The sequence below is a fragment of the Ips typographus genome, linkage group LG16, assembly GCF_016097725.1.
Source record: "Ips typographus isolate SLU linkage group LG16, UJ_Ityp_2.0, whole genome shotgun sequence".
Taxonomy (NCBI): Eukaryota; Metazoa; Arthropoda; class Insecta; order Coleoptera; family Curculionidae; genus Ips; species Ips typographus.
This window is the reverse complement of record NC_138437.1, coordinates 612,129-627,236: the sequence shown is the minus strand read 5'-3', so window position 1 is coordinate 627,236 and position 15,108 is coordinate 612,129. Positions and strand designations below refer to the sequence as shown.

General features: G+C 33.8%; 1 protein-coding gene across 12 annotated transcripts in view; it reads left to right on the top strand.

The window, feature by feature from the left end:
* Positions 1 to 15,108, top strand: part of PMCA (plasma membrane calcium-transporting ATPase 3) — a 216,902-nt gene that overhangs the window by 186,629 nt on the left and 15,165 nt on the right. For 7 of the 12 annotated variants that reach the window (XM_081993879.1, XM_081993878.1, XM_081993881.1 and 4 more), the window contains one exon: positions 7,537 to 14,858. The exons of 4 other annotated variants lie outside the window; for them this stretch is intronic. In XM_081993879.1, coding sequence (XP_081850005.1) covers positions 7,537 to 7,845 — 309 coding nt within the window. In that variant the 3' untranslated portion in view covers positions 7,846 to 14,858. Of the gene's footprint in view, positions 1 to 7,536; positions 14,859 to 15,108 lie in introns of those variants that run through there. One more of the 12 variants, XR_014180870.1, reaches the window with a different exon arrangement.

The window sequence follows — 15,108 nt, the reverse complement described above, 5'->3', positions numbered from 1 at the left end:
ATGCCTTGCAGGTGCAACAATCAATTTTTGAACGTAGTTTATTAATTCGAACGCAATTACTAACTGTAAGCAGTAGGCCAGCAGGCTCTACTCCTGTCTTCCTTTTTGTTTCACATTTTTCAATTTGAAAAAGTTGGTGATATTTTAAATTTGTAGAGGTGGCTTTCTTTTTTCTATTTGTTTGCTTTGTAGACGCTTTTTTCCAATCGTTTGTTTTCGACTAGCATGAGTAGATCAAACCATTCACGTAATCTAGTACACACTATATTTAGCTGATAATGTATGTTGTAGTGATAGAAATGCATGTGTGGTGTCGCGTAGGAAACAGTCTATCCAAAACGGCCTTTATTGAGGCTGCCGTGCAGGCCGAATAAAGCCTTCGACTTATTAGGGATCGTCGTTAAGAACTTAATCTTATGGCTGTGTTGTCTAAAGTTGCACTTTTTATACGAATCTGAAGTACTGATGATTTGTTGCACTTTTAGGCCCGTGTTTTTTACTGTCTTGTCTTTTCATCATGTTGTGATTTCTATATTTTTGAATTACTGGTACTTTGAGTCCTTTACGTTGACTAACAAAAGGTAAATTAATGAACGTAGTGCAAGGTAGCTGACTAAGATTTATATTCCTTGAAGGGTTACACAGGAGTCATGCAAGTTCTAGTTTATGGGTTCAACTATACTGACATGTAATCACAATTTTTTTATCAATTTTCTAAAATATCCCAATTGTAAATAACAAGAACGACATTTTCTAAATAATTACGGGTGGTACGCATACAGGATGTTCCAAATAAAAGGTACAAAGTGATTCTTGATGAGGTAACTTCGTTAATTTTGATCTGACAGTATAGTTTAAAGTTGCACTATTTTCCCTCAATCGCCAGGTACTGATGTCAAAATTGACATATGACAATCACTTGATACATGTTTTGCTTATTTAAATATTTTAATTCACTCTGTATTTTATTTGCTTAATCATGGCCATTTTTAACGGCCTGAATCTCCGAAATGCTCAGCCGAATTTAGGCCGTTTCTTTTAGAATCAGGACCGTCATTCATTTTGCCTCAAAAGTAATTTCTTCACAGATATTGGGGTTTCAAGTTAAAATCGGGCAACCTGTTCCTAACCTAACATTATAAATTATAATTAATATGACTGTCATTTCAAATTTATGAAACAGTGCTACCCACATAGCAAAATTGTATGCCTGACAGTTACTTTCAGACAGGGGTATATTCTCAAATATATGCCAGATATGTGCCCAGTATATGAAAGTATATTCACAATACGTGCCTGGCATGTTACTTTGTCCCTCTAGTTCATGTGCCAGGCATGTTTCTCAGGAATCTAAAAATAACATTGATGTAGGCGGAAATTTCAAAATTGTATTTTTTTTTGTAATTTCAGTAATTTTTGTTTGGTTTACGCGTTGTAATCTTCTTGTGCTTGGCTCAGCTCAACGGCTGAATGAAAATGTAAGGTTTTAAAATAAGACATATTCATATGTTGCTTTTCTTATACCCATTTATAGTTTATACTATATTTTCATTTATCTCATTTAATCATTCAGTTTGAAATAGTGTGTTATATCTTGAAACAATTTTACGAAACTGTTTTCAATTTATAACAAACTATACTATAGAGACCAGTTTTTACTTCACAGACATACCCCTGGCATATACTTATTGGAATATTTAAAAAGTTAAATTTGTACAGCAGCCGGGTATATGCCAGGCATATTCTCAAATTCATATGCGGCTAGTCATATGCCTGGTATGTATTTTTCACATGAATATACTTTATTTTGTTATGTGGGTAAGATCCTAACCAAAATCAACGTAAACAAACGGCAAAATGACAGCTGGAATGCCCGAAACTGTTTTCAAAACTGATCACCATAGGGAGGTATCTCTTATCTTGAAACGCCAATGCAGGGTAGAGAAAAAATGCTGCAAATTTCTTGAATTTCAACCCAGTGCATATGATAGCTGAGATCATTTTAGAACATTCCTTCTTATGTCATTTCATGTGCTTGGTTGATATTTTTGGACAATTTTTGACCAGGGAGGGACCAAAAGGAATTCCGGGGTGTTTTTACGTCCACAACAAAAATGCTTACTAACCAGTATTCCCGAGAGAGTGAGTAATTTATAAAAAAGTACGTATTTTTCAAAAACACTCCGTAATTCCTTTTGAAGACCAAAAATTGAAAATCTCCCAAACATAACATATACCCGAAATATCAACCAAACCCATTATATGACACAAGAAGGAATCTAAATGTTTCATTTTTTCAGTATCAAATGCACTGTATTGAAACTCTGGCTATTGAGTGAGTAGTTTATTTTATTGAGGTTATGTTGGATACTTTTCGAAAAATATGGGGGTCATTCGGTCATTTTGTCAAAAACAATTAAAATATTGCTGGTAATAGCTAAATTTAAACCTCATTATAAATTACCCACCTCTTATAATCATTATAGCGCGTAGCAAAAAACGTTATTTATGAAAATTGTATGATTTTATTAACATTAAGTAATTAAAATTTTGTGACAGTCATTTAAGTTATTTTTAGTTAAATATCATCATATCAAAAACGGCTGTCAAATCAATTCTTTTTTAGATGAAAGACGTTGGAAAATAGGAATTGTTGATTTAAAGTTAAATACAGAGTGATTTAAACAAGTTTTTTAGTGTTATATCCACAAGAAACTCCTTTAGTCGAACTTTGAAACATTTATTGAGTGTTTGTAAAAAATATATACAGGGTGTTTATTAAGTACTTGTACAAACTTTTAAGAGGTGAATCTTTGACCAATTTTAACCAAAAAAATTCTTATAATCCTAGGAAAAAATGCATACTGTAAAACTTAGCGCAACACAAACAACTTCAGAAGGAAAAAAATAGAGAAAAACATCTTGTAAATAAGGGAAGTTAACATGCTTAACGATGTAGGCTCTAAAGAGTGAGTTGGTGTTCCAAATTTTAGGCTCAAAATTTTAAAAACTGTAAAGCTATAGAAAAAACTGATTAAAACATTGACAGTAGGTCCATCAGCATCCATTTTTGGTCAGCTAAGTTGTATTAGTGACAACTAGATGTTACTCTTATTAAAACTAATTCTGTGATTAAATGTCAGTTTGGTAAAAAGAGAAACTCCTCACAGAGTGTAATTAAAACTTACTAAACTAAAATCAGAATGTCTCTTGTGTCGCCCGGCATTTTGTTAAATTTTTAGTAATACGGGTCAATATTAGTCGGTCAATATTATCGGCGTTTTAAATGTTACACAGAGTGTCACCTCACATTGTTAATGCAACACTAAATATGACTATAACTGTATAATGTGCAAATTGCATGTGATAAAGGTTATTTATGTTATACTTCAAACGTTTTTTGTGTATGTTGTTATATGACATTTTTTGACAAAAGCACAAGTATTTTAATACACAATGTGGGTTTTTATTTAATTTTTACGAACTTGACCCTGTGCTATTTTTTAATAATCCTGGAAAGTTAATTCTTTCTTAAGGTGTTACAAGACTATCTCAGAAGCGGTTTCAAGTATATTGGTCATATTTAGGGAAATTTATTATTCTGTTCATGCACTTTCTGGAAGTTGACTCTATATGTATAAAGAAATTTTGATGTCTTTTAGTCCACTATTTCCAGAATTATGCCATACTACTTAAGCAAATTATTGAAATTCTGTTTCCATTTAATTACAATGAGTAGGAAAATGTTTCAATATATAAACTTTAGTATATTTACACATCAAATAATGTGAACTATACCACATACCATATCATTTTTGATTATTTACAAGTTCTATAATTTATTGTGATTATTCTATTGTCTCTTTTATGATCTCTGTCAACCTCAAAAATTAGACAAGCTTTTTCTGGAGTAGTTATTAGAACTTCTAGACGGATTAGCCGGTGTTTAATAACAAAAACTATTAATTAACTTAAAAAAATGTTTACTTTTGCACTTGCATAGATAGCTATGTAAAAAAGACCAATAATAGCAGGAAATAGGGTTAATGTTTGTTCAGTACCACTGGATTTATTTGGACGAAGACACAAAGTTAACAAGTATTTATTCATAACTTCTTCACAAGTTCAAAATCGGGTTAAAATCGTCTTAGCCTAACTATTCGAGTAGATTTAGATTAATATTTACTTGATTTGGTTACTTTTTTTTAAATATTCTGAAAAAAAGAGAGAATTATACTTACAAGGTAATTCGACTTTTAATATTTGACTATTGGGACCAAGGAAACTAAAGGAGATACGAAAAAGTTTAAATCAACTTTATAATCAACACCGTTATGAAAATTTTGGTTTTTCGAGTACACTTTAGCCTCGACTTGCAAATTGGATATTGGACTTCAAAATCTTGAAAATTGGCTAACCGAACGCAAAGTAAACCTTTTGACTTAAATTACAATACTTTTAGCTTGAAATTGGCTTGCAAATTACAGATTTTGACTTTAAAAACTTAAAGACTAAAATGCTCTGTCGCCTTTGTCAGCTCATAACTTTGGTTCTGTTACACACAGCACAGGCTACAGCGAGGATTTTTTACCAGATTGTAGCCAAAACAATTCTTTATTTAACCAACCTGTACAGCTTAACTAGAAAAATTTGTAGTGACAGCGCCAGACGACCAAACGTCAATGTGAAACCGAGCTACACTTCAAAAAGGCACTGTCTGCTTTGACAGCTCATAACTTTAGTTCTGTGAAAGCGCCAAACTGAAAATATCCGAAAAGAAAATCAATTTGTATTTTTAATTTTTAATTGTTTTTGACAGTATTTGAGAATACCAAAAGGCAGATTTTCACTACGATGACGCTTTCAAGTTTTAATTATTAACTTTTTTTATGGGCTGCATATTGACTTTTTCTACAAAAATATATGGCATTATCATTTTATTGATATAGATCCTATGATTTCCTTCATATAAGTGGCAAAATATTCTTCAAAGTCAATCTTAGTTGTTTTTGAATCCATCAGAATTTTCTGTTTTATAAACATTTTTTGACAGAGTACTTGTGAAACGACAACGACTTGTTAAATAAAAATTATTATTATTTATAATCGAAATGTAATACAATTTTACAGTAAAACGTATTTTGAGTTTACCAAGTAGATATTAGTATTAAAATATTTGGCAACATATAAAAGAAGCATTTTATAGGAAGTTATACATCAATAAAATCATAATTAAACACACAATTTTTTTCGCTTTAAGTTGATGATTATTAAGTGACAAAAGTTTGAAAACGGCATTATACAGCTCGAAAAAAGTGGAAATGATAATTTCCTTGGCGCTTTAGTTTACTTCTACTCAAATAATATAAAAAATCTATAAACATGGATAATCAATATTTAAACTGTTTCTCTTGTAGTTTCTGAGATCCCAACGGTAAAAGCTAGATTTTAATTACTCTTAACAGTCGTTTATTGCCTTTAGTAATCTCACAAATGAGTTTTAATTAGTAGCAAAACGTGTCAATTTTAATCGTTTAAACCTTGACAGTCTACACTAACATATAAAGGTTTAAATTATTATTATAATACCTAGCATACATAGGGCAAACTTTTAAATGATATTTAAACCAAGTTAATATCTGAAATTCTAATTTATTCCACACAAAATATATTTTTATACCAGTTTCAAAGTGACTACTTTTGCCGGACTTCTACAATAAACCGCATACTGTAGACTGGACAGTCATAAGCTTTTAAAATATAGAATTAGTGTATTAATTAATGTTCCGTCCGGATGTTTTGCCAAGCCCAATTTTTTGTATTTTTGGTTTATCCCCGACCGCAAATATTCAATTTTGTATTTAGTCATCCAGATCTTTGTTTAGTTAGCCCACTAGAAGTATGGAGACTTTTTGACATTAAATTGTTGAATCTTTATAGTGTTTGTAGGTTATCTTCAGCTGACTTTAATACTTTTTTAAATTAAAAAGATAATTCTGTACAACTTTGAAGATGAATTAGTTAAATTAATGAAGGGGCAAAAATTAAGGGAGAAAAATAATCGTTATTTTTGTACGTTTAATAGCCAGCTGAAGTGATGAAAGAAACTGAGGTATAGGGAACCGTTGGGTGCCTCAAGCAAATTCCGCCACATGAAACAAGTATGTAGCTGTAGTAGGCCTTCTATTAGATAAACTACGATTGCCGACTATTTTGCACTTCTATACAATGTTAGATGTTCTTAGAGCCAAAACCTTCCTGGATGTATCTTGTCGCCCCCTTACCTTGTACCTCGTTTAGTTCTAGTGGTGCTATTCGACCATTTTATACCAACATTACCGATACCTTCTTACCAGCGTGCTGCTGACAACACAGCCAGTTTTAGCAATTGTGCCTTTAGGGATTGATGACTGTTAGATAGTTTCTTGGACTTTTGAACCGCTTAAACAAGATATAGTTGCGTTATGTTTATTAATCATTATTACTGGCGATGAGGAACGCATTCGTCATCGCACGCTACAAGGAACAGGACCCGCTGTTTAAAATTGTTATCAGCTGTAGTCCAAGAACCTTTCATTGACGTGAGGTAATGGGTGTAAATATGTATGGATGTACTTAACAAATGTGTAAATGTTTATTGCCGCTTCCAAATACTAACGAATGTCCCGACTGTACTAACGAATGGCGAATTCTAGGGATTAGTGTTCGAATGTTAGAGTCTTAGGCCCTCTCCGCTCTCTTTACTGTCTCTCTTTTCTGTTTTTTTTTTGTTTTGTTTCTATTTTCTTTTGGGACTAGAGGATTCTAGTAACTGTATATAAGGTCCACTCTCTACAAATAACAAATGTTTAATTTAATGGTTTGAATTTGCATTCACGTTTCTGAATAAAGACAATCAACTAATCACATTTCCTCCCGCTACACGTGTTCATATTATTTCTAAATCTTTCTTGACGTTATTATTTTGTATATACTGTGTACACTTTTCTTACTTTTGATACCCATTTATACAATTATCATAACTAATACAAAGTCACTACTAAAAAGCTGCCAATATAGTGGCGAAAGGGTTAGACGCGTGAGTCAAACACAGTTTAAACTATCACCAGCTGAAAAAAGGAATGACATTCTTTCTAAACGTTATATTTGAGACAGACGCTAATTGATTTAGAATATTAATTCTTTCCCCCGTAACTAGAGTGTGAATAACCGAGTGATGGCAATGACATCTTGGTTTTTTGACTAACTTAATGTATTTTGCTATTGGCGTCAAAACATCAAGATCCCTAATGCTAGTGTGGTTGGACAGAGAGAATGATGCGAAAGAGGAAATACAGCTCAACAAATTAAAACAATCTGAGTGATCCTGTCTATGTTTGATAACATTTATCACCACCACAAGCAGTAAAATAAATAAATGCAGTAAAGTAAATTGCCGTGGGGTGATAATTGTTATGAGCAGACAGGAATGTGAGTGCGAACGAGTGCATGTACTCCCGGCCCGCCTGATGAGACCCTGCTTCCCTGTGTTTGCAGCTGCGAGTTATCAGAGCTTTCAAGTCAACCCTGGAGGACCTAGAAGAACGCCGCTCGGTACATAGTTTACACAGCTTACACAGTTTGCGCAGTTCGCGCAGCCACACCGGTCCCTGGCCCCCGCGGCCTCTATCCGACATCACTTACATTGACGAAGATCCGGCGAACCCGGTGGCTCAACGCCCCAAGGATGACCAGAGGCCCGTCCCATCCGCTAACACCTTGCGCCTACCTCCTCATCACGCCCAATTCGGGTCCCCCGCTCCCATCGCGGACTTGCCTAAGCCAGTGCATGAAACGCGCATCTAGTGCTGTCGGTCTTGGCCGCAACGTACGCACGCGCGATCTAACTCAGTCTATAAACGGGGCCTGTCGAGGGTGCGTACGTTTTCGCCTGATTCTTCGACGTGGTGATTGCACTAAGTTTTGCTGGATTCGGTTAAATTACGCTGATCGGAGCTTGTCATATTTGCATATCTAAATATTACTAAGCTATTTACTTAACAGAACAATCAGACAACAGGGTCACAAGACATTTTATAATAATCGAAAAGCACTATTAGCTCTTCTATGTCAATAGACTTGTTTGGTTTTTATTGTTTCCACGTTATAACAACATATCACTTACTCGGAACACAAAATTCCACAATTCTTTACATGAGCCAACTCCCTCATCCCCCAAAATTCTAATAATTAATTTTTCTGTGATTATTTTTTCCTCTATCCATTCTTACCAGCTTTCACTGCCATATTTCTTAAAAATAATATACCGGGTCAAACCAAAAACAATTGTGGAACAGGTAAAGACGCGGATTGAGTAGATCAATTCATAACGTTTATATAGACAAGTAGCGATGCAGCTAAATTAAACCGAAAGGGCATTTTATCAATTCTCAGCTAGTAATATGTAGCAGTGGACTGATAATATGACCCTAAGCGATTCCCATAACAAACATAAATTGTACGCGCCCCGTTCAAGTTTCCAGCGTTGCGGTCTGGGCCACCCCAAGCTAATGGACTAGTGTGTTTTTTTGTTTTTAGCAATCCCTTTCCTTTTCCGACGTTCAATCCCACCTGAAAACATCAACTGTTGTCCTTTCTTCCCGGTACACCACTCTGGCCCAATCAAGGTTTAATAGTACGATTTTATTAAATAAACGCTTTGTTGAGTCGAAAGTCAATTGGGGTTTTATTGCTTATGGACAGCTTGTATTTTAGGGTTTTTGGAGTTGAAACGTTTTACTTTTAGGTTTTTGACATGTGTGAAGGATCGTAATATTAAACTTGCTTGGGTGTATCCGGTGTTTGAGCTAGACCTGTCGTTAGCTTTAGCGAAGTAGAGAAAAAAATTAACGACCATTACTTCATTGTATTATTTTGTATATATAAATATTTCGTCTGATGTAGAACTAGCTGTATGTATAGCATTTTAGAGTTAGTACTCTCAGGTTAGTGGTAATGGAAAAAAAAATGATATTTTATTTTTAAACTTCTTTAGCGCATGCACACTTCTGCGAGTTAACTGTATTGTATACCAAACGGCCAACGACATATATATGAAATCACGATAATGATCAGGTTTTGCTTTTCAAAAAATAATTGCATTCATGTGCTGCGCACGGCTGTGTGGGTCAGCAGGCTATACTTACTTAATATTTTTATATTATAGATAAATAAAATATATACTTTAATATCTAACACATTATACCTGAGCTTTTTTAATCATTACATAAAAAGCGAACTACATTTATTGATTTCAAACATCTGAAATTCATTGTCTAGTAAAAATATACAGGATTGGTTGGCAAATGTGCATATTTAGATTACTTCGGCGGATTCATTTTTATTACCTTAGTTGCACAATTGAATCTTAAATTAATTAAAGACTTGTACTGTACTTTGTATCACTTTACCACAAACTTCTCTAGCAAAAGTAGGAAATTACCTATATCCATTTGTAGTTCCGTTACAGGGTGTCAAAATTCTCAAATTAATAGCTCTTTTCGCATTAATTTCTGTTTCTACACCAAAATTACGTTACAATGCGTGGGAATATTAAAAACAGCTTGAGGTTTGTAAATTAAACAATGTTGTGGATGTTCAGTGATGAGGCAAGTTTCTGTCTTTCAGCAAATACAAATTATACAAGTCAGATATAAAAATGTTCTTAAATAATAAATCTAAAATTGAAAATCAACATGTTTTTTATTCAACTGCTCTAGCAACTTACAATTTTTCGATTCTACTATTTTTGACATTTTTGAATATTTGGAAAGCTGAACCAGCTGTTGAAGTTAGAGCAAAACGAATTGCATATTTCTGTTTCTTTAAAGCTTTCAAAAAAATATACAATATCGGTATTCCAATTTATTTAAAAATACCACATCTTGTGGGTATCAGAATTCTATACAAGATACAGTGCAAACTGTTTTGCTTCAAATATGGTAAATTAGTAATTTTCTTCAAAAGACAAATATTATCTAGACTAGGTAAAAGTGTCGCCAAAAACCAAGTGTTGGAGTTGTCGAACAAAAATCCGCCGAAAGTATTTTTGATTCATTTTTTAAGGCCATAATTACAGAGACTTTTATCATTTTCAGTTACTAAGAGACAGACGACAACCACATTTATTTAGACACCCGGTACCAATGATTTTCTGATCAGCGTTACCCAAAGTAAACCAAAAAAAAGTACCTTTAATGCTAATTAAGAACCAATTGGTTTACTTATTACAGTTTAATAACTGTTCAAGTTGTACAGGGTGATTTAGTTTACTACACATTTTAAATTTTGTTTTGTCAACGTAGGTCCACTTTCTTCTTCTTTTTAAAATATAGCAAACACCACAAATGTTTATTTAATTACTGTTGCTTTAACAAGTGTTTTCTAGAACTTTGACAGCTGTCACTTATCAAAATAATTTAACTCTGACATTAATCACAAATGCAAGAAATGCCTTGGTTTTATACATTAGTTTGAAGGCAAATTCCATAAAGAGTAGTCACGTGATTTTTTTGACAGATGTCACTCCTAGCATATTCTGTATTTCCTGCAGAAATTGACAACCGTCAGTTATCAAAAGTGTTTAATTCTGACATCTGTCACAAAAGCATGAATCGCGCTAGGTTTTATTCACTAGTTTCAAGACAAATTTCAGGGAAAGTAGCCACGTGATTAAAGTGATTTTTTTGAAAAATATCACTCCCAGCATATTCTATAATCCCTGCAGAATTTGACAGGTGTCGCTTGTCAAAAGTGTTCAACTCTGACATCAATTGCAAAAGCATGAAACACCCTGGTTGATTCATTAATTTAAAGACAAATTTTAGGAAAAGTAGTCACATGATTAAAGTGATTTTTTTGATCCTGGCATATTTTATAATCCCTGGAAATTTGACAGCTGTCTCTTGTCAAAACTGCTTAACTGTCTTCAATCACAAATGCATGATACGCCCTGGTTTTATCCATTAATTTAAAGACAAATTTCAGGAAAAGTAGTCACATGATTAAAGTGATTTTTTTGATCCTGGCATATTTTATAATCCCTGGAAATTTGACAGCTGTCACTTGTCAAAACTGCTTAACTTTGTCTTCAATCACAAATGCATGATACGCCCTGGTTTGATCCATTAATTTAAGGACAAATTTCAGGAAAAGTAGTCCCCTGATTATAGTGATTTTTTGACACATGTCACATCCCTGCAAAATTTGACAACTGTCACGGATGAAAAGTCTCTGACATTAGTCACAAATGATGAAGAGGTAAAATGGAAACACTGTATCTTATTAACGTTTCAAAATAACATCAGTGGCATATAAAATTTTAAAATTATTTTATAATAAGAATTCTTTGTTACCATTAGAGACTTAATACAACAGCAAGTTTCAAAGTTGTCAATTAACGTAAATGCAGTATTAGCACCAAAATAACAATGATTGACTAAAATATTAGGGAGACCGGAAAGTAATGTCGTTTTCTTATGCTAAATTCATCGTTTTCAATAACCTTTTGGCATCTAGTGAGTAAATTGCCCATCCCTGATTGACAAAAATTAATTGGTTTTTCGGCAAAATATCTACGGATGGCATTTTGGATATCATCCAAAGATGCCCATGTTTTGCCACTTAAAAAATGTTGAAGCACTCAGAATAAGTGTAAATCCGATAGTTCAACATCGGAAGAATATGGTGGGATGAGGCAGCAAATCCCATCCCAGTTTATTAATTTTTTTGCGCAGTGCAGTCTTGCATTGTCGTGTTGGAGAATGACACCTTTTCTGTTGACAATCTCTGGCCACTTTTCAGTCAAAGTTTGATTAACAGAATTTACCAGATTTTGGCAATTCAAAATGAACAATATGGCAAAACCAAAATGCCATCTCTAGATATTTCTCCGAAAAACTAATTATTTTTTTTCAATCTTAAACCAGTACATTTAATAGCTGAGAACATTTGTTATTGTAAAGGTAATTAGGAAAATTTGTGGTGTAACAGGCATGAAATAGAAATTATGTAATTTTATGTGGCCTTTGTGCACTTAACACAAGGTTGGAGTAAATGACATTATTCTACTCTACAGTGTGTTCATAAAGTATGTAATAAATTTAACTATATCGGGGGTCTCAAAATTGAGGTGCGACCTTCTAGTTGACATTTTCAAATGAGAACCTTCAATTGTTGTGGCATTTAGCCTCTCTTATGTCAAGATTGAAAAAGTACATTTTTACATTTCAGAGTCTCAATGTTTCTAGGCAAAGTGAGATAGAGCAAAACCGTGTTCCTATCTAAACTTTTTGCAGTCTGCTGCAGGATCATATTGTAGAGTTTGGTAGGTGTACGTTTCTTTAGGTAAAGCATTTTTGATGGAAATTGAAAAAGTCGCAGAGCTAAGATAGAAAAACGCAAGCCGTTTTGCTTTATCGCAATCATCATCACAGTCGTATACTTCATATCCAGAAGCATTGTGATCCTATGCGGGTCTCTCATGTTGCCATGTTGGTGATCTCTCTCCACTTACCTCTATTAAGGACGCATCTTATATTTTTTTCTAAACTTCTTCATTTGGTTTATCCATCGGCTTGGCGAACGCCTCCCTGGGTCTCCTTCCTTCAACTTTCCCTTGAATCATGAGTTTCCAAATTATCGCAACCAAACAAACGATGTCCGCAACCTTTAAGGTCCATGCCTCCACCAAAGACAAGAGTTTCGACAAGTTTGCGCTTTGTTGGAGTTGTTTGCTTGATTTACCAAATTGTAATTAATTCAGTCATGGCGGATTTAGCCAGAGCAATTTCTGTAGATGAATTGCCATCTCCATTTAAATGAACTCCCAGATAAATTATTTCTTTCATAGTTTCTAGATTGTGTACTCCAGATGTTACGTCTACTTTGTTGGTGCGATCTATTATCATTAACTTTATTTTTTGTCGGTTTAGTTTCAAGCCAAAATTCAGACTCTCTTCTATTCTTCTAATTAGCTCGGGACATTTCTTGTTTATCCTTGGCTATAAGTGTAGTGTCATCAGCATAACGTAGGTTGAAATATGAAAGTTATCCGGGCTTATAAGCCGTCGTCCAATGGAATTCCTAAGGAAGAAAGAAGCACAGATAATTTTTATATTTCAGTTTTGACCTACCGTAGGTTGTTTATTTTCTTGCCACCTATATACCTCCCTCCCAACCATCCACTGCTTTCCTCCATAGATGTTGAATAACAAGGGTGATAGAACACAGAAGGTTTGGAGTTCCTATCCTCAACTCTGACCATTGCCTTACTATTTTTGTAAAGGTTTTTTAACATAAGAACTAGGTGTTGAGGAGTTCCCATGTCTAAAGAGACTTTCCAAAGATTTTGCCAGTTAACACAGTTAAAAGTGTAATCTAGAAAGCACAAATATGTTGGTTCTGGCTTGTTCCTGTGTGCCATTCCAAAGAAACATCTAAGGAGTTGATGTTAAATTCTGAGCATCACTTTGCTTGAATATGAGATAAATGCAGTGGTTCTATAGTTGCTGAATTTTTGACTAGATCTTTTTTATGCAGAGTAATAAAGATGCACCAATCATTGCCCTGTTTTCCATATGTTATTACATATACTCCACAAGAGATCACTACGTTTAGTGCTTGTTTTTAAATAGCGAATGGCATGTTGTATTGCATCTTTTAGAGTATCGGATTCCGGTGCCACGTCTTTAATGGAAGGTTTAGTTCTTCCTTAGGGCTTACATCTTCCTTGTAGAGGTTTGCACATTATTGTCGCCATACTTCCAGGACTCCATCTATTTCTGTGATGATTTTGCCATTAATATCTTCTATTTAATCTACTCTTTTTTAACCGTCGATATCCCGAAATCATTTGAATATCACCATGAAAAATACTCGGGACTGTCTGTAGAATCCGTAAAGGCAACAAAAAATGGGGGTTCTCATTTGAGAATATCAACTTGAAGGTCGTATTTCAATTTTGAGACATATTTTTTAAGTTTTTCTTTAAAAATCCACGATAAAAATAATAAAATACATGCACACACTGTATGTGCAGATGATCAATAGCAGTAGTAGTTCTTGGTCCTAAAGTTAGTCAAAATTCATATATGGTCTTGTGGCGGCCAAACGAACTAACATTGGATTTTTATTTGTTAAGGAATTTGTAGTTCAGTGTTATTTGAGAGACGCCGGGTATATTGATTGCAGACATGTTTTATCTCTTTTATTCTGCCGATTTTTTTGTAGAATCTGTACATCAATTTTCTTACCATTCTCGGGACATTGATATTTAATAAAACTTCTGGGCCCTAAGTCACATTCTACTTTTGCTCCCGTCCCTCATTTCAACAATGCGCATCCTGTTCTACTAAAAACATAGATGAAGTGAAACAGCTGAAAGTAACTTACATATGAACAGTAATTGCCAATTGATCGTTACTATATCTCCGTCGAAATCTATAATATATCTTTTTGTGTTACATACCTTACTTAAGTATATTTAATATTACTGAATACTCAACCTACTAACACTTTTGCGTCACACTAGTTAATGTCAAAATTATATATTTTTAATTTCGGACTTGAGAATTATAGGGTGTATGTTCATATTTACGTCATCTACAATGCTCTATTCTCAAACATTCGGGCCAAATGAAGTTACACACGTTTGAGCTATCGTGTGTCTGTAATATTTTTAAACACTTTTTTTATAGATCACGTCAAGTATACTATATCTATAATATAAGTAGTTCCACGTTTTCTTATTATTGCAAAAAAACAGCGACTAGCCAGCTTGATAATTTCTTAATTCAAATACAGGTTGATATTTCGTTTTATTCTTTGGTTTTATTTCTTTAGAACTCCGTCCCACTTGCCTCTATTGTTAGTTGTGATGTTAATGTAAATATCAACCAAGTAGATGATTTTTATGGTTTAATGCATGAAAGTGTTACATGTCGGTGGGGGCAGTAAAGAAATAAAATCACTAGTAGTTTGGTAAAACGGATTTTGTCCCGAAAACGTGTATGCCGAGCTTAATTTGACCCAAATCTTGTGGCTGATTGTATTATGCATGCCTATTGTTCA